This window comes from Portunus trituberculatus, chromosome 37 (assembly GCF_017591435.1).
Source record: "Portunus trituberculatus isolate SZX2019 chromosome 37, ASM1759143v1, whole genome shotgun sequence".
Classification (NCBI taxonomy): Eukaryota; Metazoa; Arthropoda; class Malacostraca; order Decapoda; family Portunidae; genus Portunus; species Portunus trituberculatus.
The window spans coordinates 14,217,939-14,229,514 of record NC_059291.1 but is presented as its reverse complement, the minus strand read 5'-3'; the positions used below and the strand labels follow the sequence as shown (position 1 = coordinate 14,229,514).

The 11,576-nt window shown below is 38.8% G+C and overlaps 1 protein-coding gene and 1 long non-coding RNA gene across 7 annotated transcripts in view; one reads left to right on the top strand and one right to left on the bottom strand.

Annotated features, from left to right (window-relative positions):
* Positions 1 to 3,217: 3,217 nt before the first annotated feature.
* Positions 3,218 to 10,184, bottom strand: LOC123514252. Of its 2 annotated transcripts, none has more exons than XR_006677546.1 (4): positions 10,055 to 10,184; positions 6,227 to 6,501; positions 4,892 to 5,745; positions 3,218 to 4,642 (listed from the first exon to the last, which is right to left on the bottom strand). It is a non-coding gene; the product is annotated as an uncharacterized LOC123514252 (long non-coding RNA). The 2 variants fall into 2 exon arrangements; XR_006677547.1 differs by having other exon boundaries at positions 3,218 to 5,026; positions 5,212 to 5,745.
* The window catches only part of LOC123514251 (CUE domain-containing protein 1-like), an 81,733-nt gene continuing 76,368 nt past the window's right edge, over positions 6,212 to 11,576 (top strand). For 2 of the 5 annotated variants that reach the window (XM_045271997.1, XM_045271996.1), the window contains exons 1-3: positions 6,212 to 6,354; positions 6,721 to 6,947; positions 7,232 to 7,352. In XM_045271997.1, coding sequence (XP_045127932.1) covers positions 6,256 to 6,354; positions 6,721 to 6,947; positions 7,232 to 7,352 — 447 coding nt within the window. In that variant the 5' untranslated portion in view covers positions 6,212 to 6,255. Of the gene's footprint in view, positions 6,355 to 6,720; positions 6,948 to 7,231; positions 7,353 to 10,083; positions 10,164 to 10,293; positions 10,434 to 11,576 lie in introns of those variants that run through there. The other 3 variants (XM_045271998.1, XM_045272000.1, XM_045271999.1) reach the window with 3 other exon arrangements.

The window sequence follows — 11,576 nt, the reverse complement described above, 5'->3', positions numbered from 1 at the left end:
CGACATCGTCCGATATCGTTAGCATACCATACGTTGTTGCAAGCCAAGAAAATCTGAAAATTTTGGTTGTTCCCATTTTCTTTGATACATCGTAAGTCCTTGTTGTGGGTGTACGATGACGATATCGGACGATGTCGAACGATGTCAGATGATGTCAAACGATGTCAAAATAGACACATTTTACAATATCCCTCGTATGGGGACGCACATCATTGTACGAGGGATATACGTCGTCGTACATATAGGATCCGATGTCGTACGTCCTTCATTTTGCATGTCTTTGCACTGCAATGCTTCCAATCGTTACGACAGTCATATATAATCGAAGAAAACTGGGGTGCCTGTACGACCGTCGGGGGGCATCGGAGGGCGTCGTAGTAAAAAAAATAAATAAATAAAATAAAGCTGTAGTGTGACCCCTGCTTAACGCACTACCCAAAATCGAGAAACGCGCCCATCTCTGAATGACTGAGAGTACTGGTTAAGTCTTGCATTAGGGAGCTGGACAGAATAGGGATGAGAAAAAAAGAAGAAAGCCTTGTACAGCGAGGCCACAGGAGGAGGGGAAGGATGCAGTTAGCAAGATATCTGAAGAGTAATTAGCATGAAAACAGCAGTAGAAGATAGTATGAGATGCAACATTCCGTCGATGAGAAAGAGGCTGAAGACAGTCAGTCAGAGTAGGGGAGTTGATGAGACGAAACTTGTTGACATGGAAATAATAAGTTAAGTTTAAACTTTACTGAGAAAGTTCGTGACTTTCTTTCTTCAACACGTTTCAGAAATAACTTGTCGGTATGGAAATGATAATCTAAGTTTAATTAAACATTATTAAAAAGTTCGTGACTGTTTCTTTCTACAACACGTTACAGAAATTACAAGAGAAAATATTGGAAATACTCGATCTTGATTTGATATTTATGGATAATGATTTACTTGTAGTGAATATAAGACTGGAGCTCCGCTGGGGAAAAGTGACCATGGCTGTGAACAATTCAAGTGTAGTATAGAACCACAGAAGGAAGAGTATAAAAACATGTGTACTTATATGAAAAAGCAGACTATAGTAAACTGGGTATATTATTATTCATAAAGTGGGATGAATATCTTAATTTTCAAGATGTAGAGATGATATGGGATAAGTTTAAAAAGAAATTCCAGGAAGCTATCGATTAAGACAAAACAGAGACTTTGGATGAAACTGAAGAGAATGAATGAGGCAGGAGAAAACATTACAAGAGAGTAAATCCTATTGGATGTGGCGTACAGGCAAATCAACAACCAGATTAGATGAGAAACAAGGAACATGGTGAAAGGTAATGAGAAAATAATTGCCAAATATGTTAGATCAAATCCAAAAATATTTTGGAAATATGTACAATCAAAGACAAAAAACAGAAGAAACACAAAATGATAGAGAGAAAGCCACAGTGTTAGCCGAGTTCTTTAATATAATGTTAATTGGGAACCTGAGGGAGAAATACCATGCATACAGGTGAAGAAAGTTTACATGTTTTCTTCACAAATACAGTTTATTTGTGAAGATGTTAAACTCGCTATCGACAATACAAAAAGGGACAAGGCAACCTGGTCCAGAAAGTTTTCGCTTTAAGATAATCAAAGAGGCGAGAAAAAAAATAGCGTGTCCATTACAAATTATATTTGATTTATCGATAAAACCGGGGAAATTACGAAAGGATTGGAAGACTGTAAATATTACGGCAAAACACAAGAAAGGGGATAGAAAGGACCCAGGAAATTATAGACTAGTTACTGTAGTCTGAGTTGTGTAATTTGTAAATTAATGGAGACCATAATCATCATCTTAAGAAAAATTAGCTTATCACAAGGAGACAGCTGTATGAGTGGACGTTCATGAGTGCTTCAATTGATAACTGTAATGGAAAAATAGACAAGTATATTAGATGAAGGAGATGTGGATGTCTCTGATACGGTACCTCACAGACGATTGGTGGAGAAAATAAAAAGCTTAAGTGATATCTTGGAGTGGATTTCTGCTGTTCTTGGAGGAAGAAAACAACGAGTAATTGTAAATGGTATGGGTTTAGACTGAATGGAATTGAGAAGTGGAGTGCCTCAGGAGTTAGTGTTTGGTCTTCTCTTGTTTGCTATGTATACATATATTAACGATCTTCCGGAAATAACACTAAATAGTAAGATATTTGTGTGTGTAGATGATACCAGAGTGTTCAGAATGATAAAGGATGAGAATGACTGTAGGACATTGCAAGATCTCAATGGAATGAATGAATGGTCAAAGAAATGGCTATTAAGGTCCCATGCCAAGAAATGCAATATGATAAGGATGGGTAAAACAAATACTGATGTATTTCAGTATACTGTGGATGAAGATCTGAACCATCAAAGTAGAGAATAATTCAGGAGTAAAGATCAACCAGGTTTTAATTTTCAGTGAACATTTTGCGGGAAAAAAAAGTAAACATGATGGTTGGGGTTAATAAGGGCATTCGTTACCATGGATGAAGAAATATCTAAATTCTTGTATGTGGCATTGATCCAATCACACCTTGAATATGCCAATCAGGTGTAGTCTCCCTATAAGAAGAAGGATGTGGAGGCTGTTGAAAGGGCTCAACGCAGGGCAACAAAGTTGATACCAAGCCTGAAGGATCTCTCCTATGAAGAAAGGCTGAAAAAATTAAATCTACTAACGTTGTTATGTAGGAGATCAAGAGAAGATATGGTGGAAATCTTAAAAATCATCAATTGACTGTACAACCGAGATATATGTGAAGGTTTGTTTAAGATGCAGGAATGATTAGAAACTCCAGGACATAGAAAGAAAATATTCAAGCAAAGAGCAAGATTAAACATCAGAAGCATTCCTTCTATAATAAAGTAATGAATGACTGGAATAGCCTCCCAGACAGTGTGGTATATGTTGAATCAATTCGTGAGTTTGAAAGAAAGTTAAATGATATAAGGAAAGATGAATAACAGAGATTTAATTTATTAGACTGCAAAAATAGGGAGCCTCGATCACAGGTTTGACCACATGACCATAAGATCCAAAATGTGTAATCAGAGCTGGTGTCTCAGGCTTGAATCTGCCTCTTCCAGGAGTCGTTTGCCAATTTCTGTGAATCTCTGTGAGTAAAATATCTGCAAAATTTCCAGTATTTTCTATGTTTGGAAGAAAAATTGTGTTTCAGGAGTATTCATAGCTTTATCGAAATCATCTGAGACACTTTATTGCAAAATATTACAATGTAAATAACATAATTTACGGATTAAAAGTGAAATACAAACATGAAAGTATAAAAATAGTTTCCTGTCTTTATTTTAGTTTCCCTTCAATCTCGTTTTCTATTCTTGTAATCTAAAACATTTGTAGTTCTCAAAACCTTCTTTATTTTGCAGAAAATATAGAATAAATTCTATAGTTTAAGTTAAATATAAAAGAAATATGCAATTAAAAATAAAATTAAACAATACATATTCTAATTCTTTCAAAATACAAAAACAATTCTCAGAAACTCTTCTGTTTCTTACTTGCTGTGAAAATATCAATATTTGACAACACAGAAGCAGACGACGCTTACACCTGCAGCTGGAGGAGGTAAAGAGGAGCTTATATGCATCGTTGTCTCTCCTCTAGTCCTGGTGATGAATAAAATACTGCAGCCCACAGCATGCCTCATCTGGCGGGGCGGGGGGTGGGACACCCTGTGAGCAGAGGCACTGAGAGCGAGAGGGTCGCGCTGCCACCGCCTCCCTGCACCTTGTCTCCTTGCTGACACTGCTCCCCGCCCCTGCCGTCTCTCCCGCTGTGATGTACTGTGCTTATCATTTTCATTGTAGTGTGTTTCAGTAATGTGTTGGATGTCCGCTTTATTATACAGTTAATTTTATGTATTCCAAGGTCTACTCTTGAAATGTCATTGTTATGTGCATGTTGCTTGTATTGTTTATTCATCATCAGTTTGACAGACTTATGTGCTGTGTGTGTGTGTGTGCGTGTTATGAATGATAGTTAGCTGGTCTATTTATTTGAGCTTTATATAGCTCAGGATCCCTTGCATGGTAAGCATACGTTTGCTGTGAATTAGGCAAAATATACATACCACTAAAACACACTGCCATTGGTTTTTCAGCTCTGTCACTCGCTTTATAAGTGTGTAAAGCATGGTGTGGGAGATGTGGGGTATATGGTGGGTAGGTAGAGTGTGGCCATGTGATTGATGACATCCCAGGTGTGTTAATATAAGTAGTGTCAGGACCTCTTGTGTGTAGACATGTTACACCAATGCTCTGATGCTGCTGGCTCTTCTAAAAGCATGTTGTTTTTAAGATATGGGGATGACTGAGTTTTCAGTGTGTGGTGCCTTTGCCAATCACTGCATGGAAACACACAGATATGGATCTGAAGTTGTCACATTCATCAGAAGGAACCCTTGAATCTTTAACCAGGAGATACTGTGCCTCAAACATGAGGACCTTAACAGTTCCAGAATGATACTGAGATCTTTATACTTATGGTCACCACAGGTTGATGTGCATGTGTCTTAGCATTAAAGTGGTAGGACAGTCAAGGTTTGCCAACACTTCTCATTGCAGGTGCATGTTAGACAGGGTCATCCTGCCAAGGGTTCAATACAATCTAAGGCCAAGAGACAGTTTACTAACATTTTGGGTTTAATGTCAATATCCATCAAAGCGTACTCTTCATGAGTCCACACACATAACCAGTTGGTCATGCATCGAGTAAAAAACAGTTATACAAATTCTGATCTGGAATGACTATGAGACACACTATCACATTCTATTTATTGTTGACTGTCCTTTCAAATCATGGTCGTATCAGCAATATTTTTACACTGTAACAACCAAAAATCTAAAGAGACTGTACCTGGAGAGTAGAGCCTGATCAGCCTGATCAGTGCTTGGCCAAGAAATCGTGGAGGCACAAAGAATGGGCCAGGATATTGTTATTAGGCAGCTGTCATGTGTGTTCTTTCTCTTCCATTCCTCTTCTAGAGCAGATCTAAATAATGGTTCTATTTGATAACTGCATGATCAATAATTAATTATTTATCCTTCACAGAATTTACAATCTTGTAGTGTAATGGTTAGCATGTTCAAGTCACAACTGAGAGGGTCCAGGTTTGAATCTCGGGCCTGGTAAGGCAAATGGGCAAGCCTTTTAATGTGTAGCCCCTGTTTACCTACCATTAAGTAGATACGGGATGTAACTCAAGGGATTGCGGCCTCGCTTTCTCAGTGTGTGGTGTGTGTTGTGGTCTGTAAGCTCTGAGCTCCTTGGTGACCAGCAGGTGACAGACTGTGCTGAATTTTCTGCTGTTAACAAGATGATTATTATTTTCTATTTACTTCTAAAGGACTTGAACTTTCATTGAGTAACAGAGATATAATTATAATAACACAAGACATAAGAAGTATAACTTTTCTTTACCTACAGGGCCTCTTCCAGTAACAGTAATATAAAGAGTGTTGGTGTACTTTACAAGGTCCTTCCAGTGAAAGTACTATAAGGGCATAATTATTATTTTTTTTTTTTTATATATATTTATATTTATATTTATTTATTTTGTTTTTTTTGCAGGGCTTTCCCAATGACACTAGTATAACGGTATAATACTTAATGTTGGTTTCCTTGCAGGGCCCCTCCCAGACTGGCAGCAGATGATGTAGGGCAACTATCCAACAAGAAGTGAGGCAGTGCCCCACCACGATGGGGACAACCTGACAGATTACAAGAAGCTGCTGAATCTCAAGCATCAAGGCTGTGATAACAAACGATCTGACGATAACTTATAGAGCTAGTGGTTATACTTGATCTCATATTATGTTCCACTTTTGTTAATTTTCCTCTGATGTATATTTAAGAATTATAGTAGAAAATCATAGTAGCTGAAAATATAGATGCAGAATCAATATTTATTCATTATTGAAGTATAAGTTAATGATGCTCAAGACATACTTAAAGCAAATATATAAGTGAAATTGTTATAAAGACATTAAATAGCAGAAATCTGGAACTTTTGTACTCTGTCTTTCATCTTACTGAAGAACACAACATTTATCCATAGATAAGTTATTTTTATTATTTATAACTAAACTAAACTCATGTAAGATAGAATCAAACCGAGAAAGGCAAAGGCAGCTCTTGCAATCTCGCAACCACCATTAAGGCATCTGTAGTTACCACTGAAAAGATTCTCACCATCTTGAAGTAAGTGAGTGAGTGCAAGCATGGCAGCTGTGGAGGGTCAGGCCACTCAGCTGGACTTCCATCAGGCCATGGAGGACTTCAAGACTATGTTCCCTGATGTTGATGCTGATGTCATAGAGGTGAGTGGTGTGGGCCAGGCTGTGGTGAGTTGTGGGGCTCTCTCAGGTGTGTGTAGATGGATGTCTGACCTTTCACATCAGACTGTGTTATGGTCTCCTGTGATCTTTGACACTTGATCTTATCTTCTGTGTTTAAACTGATCTTCCCTGTGCATGGTAGAACTGAATTATATAAAATGATAAGTAACATTTGAATTATGCTTTCATTGAAAATATCTGTAGTGTGATAATGTAAACATATATATATCCTTGAACTATGGGGAAGTATAGCTACTAGTTTTTTTTAGGATGTGGAGCATAATGTTAAGGTGAATCATCCTAACCTTTAATGAATGGCCTGAGTGTTCTGTGTGTCTTCCCTGCCAGGCTGTGCTGCGAGCAAACCAGGGGGCTGTACATGAGACCATTGACCAGCTGCTTACCATGACCACTGACACTCAGAGCCAAGGAGAGAGTGTGGTGGACCAGCTGGCACCCCACACTGGCGGCGGTGGTGGTGGTGCAAGTAATGAACTGCCGCCCTCCTATGCCCTCTCTGCCACACCTCCCCCGAGCTACCACCAGGCTGTGCCATCACCAAACCGCTCTCCACTGTTAGTTTGCATAACTTTAGTCCTGTATCACATTCTCTCCCATCTTCTCTCTTTTTGTTTGTGTCCAGTTGAAATCCCATATCCATTTATTTGTGCCTGCATACATGAAGTGATGAGATTAACTTCACTTATTTACTTAGAGATTTGATACCCAAGTTTTCTGATCTTTACCTGCATATAAGAAATGACAGTATTAACTTCATTAGTGTATAACTTCCTGCATCTTATTTGTACTGATTCATACTCAAGTACTATCCTGAAGTGTCCTCTCTCTCCTTTGGCAGCCGGGGAGTGTTAGCTCAGAGTGAGGAGAGCCTGTCACTACGGGCACAGAGGAACTGGAACCCCCCAATGCTCCTGCCCCTTCCTGCAGATTTTCTGAGACTCACTCCACCACCACACCAGGTAAGGCAGTGCTACTTTTTGACATTCTCCTCAGGTGTTGGAATTCAGTGCCATATGATATACATATACAGGTAACTCTCAATTTATGCGATAGATGCGTTCCAAGAGGCATCACGTTTATCAAAAACAAACATGTAATTCTCATAAGAAACAATAGATAATAGGGGGATGCGGAATGTGGTCCAAAAAATTTGTACAAAATACTCTATTTATTTGGCTAAATTAACATGTTTTTATTATTTACCATTCTAAATACTAGAAGTGTAATTAAAGTAAAGGAAAAAGCAAAAAATAATAATAAAAGAAAACAACAAAACAAAGAATACGTAAACAAATCACTCACTGCGTCACTGCCTTCACCACTCACACCACAGTCAGTCACCATCTTCCTCTGAGCTTTACCACTTTATCAAAAATCCACTTATCAAAAATAACCCCACATGCAGAAGAAGATGAAGGACATTTTGGGGCCATCTTGGTGACTTATAGGCAGATTGAAGAGATTCTATCTGTACTCAGTGCTGGCAGACTGCAAATGAGGCACGAGAAGAGCAGAGCACCCACCTATCGGCCATGCAGTTTGAAATTGCGTCTGGCGCTCAGTTTGAAAATGCAATTGGGCCAAATCTCGTATAAGCAAACTGATCGCACAAATTAAATTGATCATAATATTTTTTTCATTCGCGTTATAACAAAAACGCGTAAATCAAACACGCGTAAATGAAGAGTTACCTGTATATATATATATATATATATATATATATATATATATATATATATATATATATATATATATATATATATATATATATATATATATATATATACAGAGAGAGAGAGAGAGAGAGAGAGAGAGAGAGAGAGAGAGCAACAGGTTAACTTTATTTTCAAAGTATTCCACCAAAGCTTTTAAAAGTTTCTCTCTCTCTCTCTCTCTCTCTCTCTCTCTCTCTCTCTCTCCTACAACACAGTGCATCGTGTCATTCCTTCAGAGTAAGTTTCTTTACCGTCACTCAGGCTCTTCCTTTGTCCTTTCCTCTGTCTTGGCCTGAAGGTCATGTATGTATTATTCTTTGGCCCCTTCCTAACTTCCTTTGATGTGCTCTTTATAGGTTTAGACTTTTTTTTTTTTTATGTGTGTGTGTGAGAGTATAGCAAAAGAAGGAAATGTCACAAGATGATATTCTTTCATTTTGGAAGACATGGGATGGACTAGAGTAGTTTTCTAGACGTGTGTATAGGTAGAGATGGGGTGATGAATGCCAAATGTCTTGTATTTTGGAAGACATAGAATAAAATGGAATACTTTTCTGGAGAGCTGAAGGGAGATACATTTCAAAAGATGATGCTGCCTGTATCCTTGAGGTCTGGAAAAATTAAATAAACTTAAATATTTCTACTGAAGAATATGGAAAGGGAAGAAGTAAATGTTAGAAAATTTTTGTATTCTGGAAGACATGGTACAGGTAAGAACTGTTTTCTGGAAAAAGTATGGAAAGAGAAAGAGAAGTATATCAATGACAGAAAATGGTATACTTATATTGTGGAAGATTTGCAGTGGAATGGAAAATTTTTCCCAGGAACTTGAAAAGATAAATTTCAAAGGAAAGTGTCACTGTGTTCTGGAAGACATGGAATAGGATGGATAATTTTGCAGGAGAATCTAGAGATAGAAAGATAAGTAAATGTTAGAAAATGGTGTCCCTGTATTTTGGAAGATGTGGAATGGACTGTAATCATGCTGTAGAAGACTAGGAAGAAAAACCACTGTTCTAGAAGATAAGATGGATCGGAATACTTTTGTGGAAGCCTGGAGAAAGGTAGATTTGAAAAAATATTATTGTATCTTGGAAATATAATATTAACTAGAATGTTGCTTTAGAAAACTATGGAAAGGATGAAATTGACTAGAATATCCTTTTGGAAGTGTGAGAAGATGTAAATGTCAAGAGGAAAGGGAATGACTGGAATAACATAAGACAAAGTATAGTACTGTACATAAAAAAGTCGATTTTTTTTTTTCATGAAGGCTAATGTTTGATAAGGAATAGTTAAGAAAAAATTATTTAGGTTTAGTTGAGAGAGAGAGAGTTATGATAATATGAATGTTGTCATATCACATCCTTATACGTAAACCAACTCTCTCTCTCTCTCTCTCTCTCTCTCTCTCTCTCTCTCTCTCTCTCTCTCTCCGGAGAGCAATATGCACGGTCATAACTAAAGGGTAAATTTCCTTATTATTGCTAGACACGAACTTATTTTTCATCAGGCATGCGAGAGATAAAAAGTGGAGGGATACAGCGAGGGCAGCTTATCATTCTGGTTGATCAAGAATCCCTTTTAACAGAATCACGTGTTTTCCCTCACGTGGAGGTGCCAGGCAGGAGTGGACCCAGTAGGTGTCTTTTTTTGTGTCATTCAGCCGCGCTTCCCGTGACCTTGTACGTGGTCTAGGGTCGCTTACCAGTTCCACGGGATGCCACACACGCTAGCTTCCCGCACCTCAAAGGGCACCTGAACGGCTAACGCTACCCTCTGCACGCTGCTAGACCTTTACACACGCTCACACACGCACTCAAGTCGTAACGTTGTCAGGAGAGTGTTTCGTTCGTTAGAGCCACTGGTGTGCGTATGGGTTGGAGTGTCACATGAAACGTTTGCTTACTGAGTAAAAAAGTCTTACTGGCAACTGAACAATCTACCTTCTGTTGCGAGCAGAATTCCATCCCAGTGTTGAGCTAGGGCGACCGCGTCAGTGTATGGCAGCGCGTGGTGTGGTGTGGTAGTGATGCAGCGTGGTGGTCGAGGCGTGTGAGTGGAGTTAGGAGTGACTGAATGGATTGGAAATGGGTGTCTCCGCCTTGTATGGTAACGGAGACTGCTTAATGTCCACCATAAACCGGACCCCACTTGGTGACACTGGTTTGGGCCAAGTTTTCACTGTCCAGGAACGAGTACTCGCACTCCTGCAGTGTTGAGTGGAGCGATACCTCAGTGTGAAGAGGAAGGATGTGATGGTGGTAGTGGTAGTGAGGGATGGAGACTAGCAGTAGTGATATTGCTGGTGTGGCAAAAATTCATGTAATGAAAGAGAAACGTGGTGACATTTAACGACAAAGCTTCAGTGTTCATTATACATCTCGTCTAAGATCAGTTTCATAATTTTGAGAATGCGTTAAGCTATGTTAAGTTATTCGAGTTTCATTTATCATGGTTGTAAGACATTAGCATTCGTCGCGTTCCTTTTCAAAGTAAATTGATGTGTGACATGAAAGGCGGCCGGTGCATCATCTGTTTTACTATTCTTCATCACAGACTATTGTTTAACGCGTACGTACAGTACATATTAGACTCCTTTGATTAAGATATATAGCAGTCTCTCTCTCTCTCTCTCTCTCTCTCTCTCTCTCTCTCTCTCTCTCTCTCTGATGGGTAAAGTGAAATTTTTTTCTCTCTCTCTTCCTTTTCTATAGCACTGGCCCAAGGAGAAATCGATAGTTCAGCTCCTTAACCCATATATACTCGTACATTTTTTTTTTTTTTATCGTGCATGGTGGTTTGGATGGTAGCGGTGGTAGTGGAGGTGACGTAAGACCACTACTTGTTTTTACCGAGGAAGTGGTGGTATTGATCACAAGGAAGCTTCACTGAACTGTCCCGTGCGTGCTGGTGATGGTGATGATGGCTTGTGAGTTAATTATTGTTGCTGATGGTGGTAGTAGGGTTGGTGATCAGATGACAGAGGGGGTTTCCTAACTTCCCACTCATTGACTGATTTAAGAGTTACAATGCATACTTATATGACTGCGAAATAAATGAATGTAAGGATGCAAGTGGATATGAAACAGTGACAGTCCGAATTCACCCATCCAAGTAGTTCTAACCAGACTGATTAACCTCGCTGTTCGAACGAGAAGATTAGGTGTAGTAGGCTATCCAGTGTGACCATTTAAACTAAGTAGCTTACAGTACAGTAGGAGGAAAAAGAAACAGTGTACTCTGAAGTTATGTTCTTACGTAATGCACCGCTACTTTTGTTACTGGAAGAAGATATATGAACGTTTAGTGTGATAGGGATGTTGTAGTAATGATGTTTGGGGAAGAAGGAATTTTAACCCCTTCAGTACTATGACGTGTTTCCATATTCAATCAGCTTACTATTTAGTGATTTTATACATCTTCAGAAACTTACGTGGAGGGATTAGAATCGTGAAGAGTTTGGCC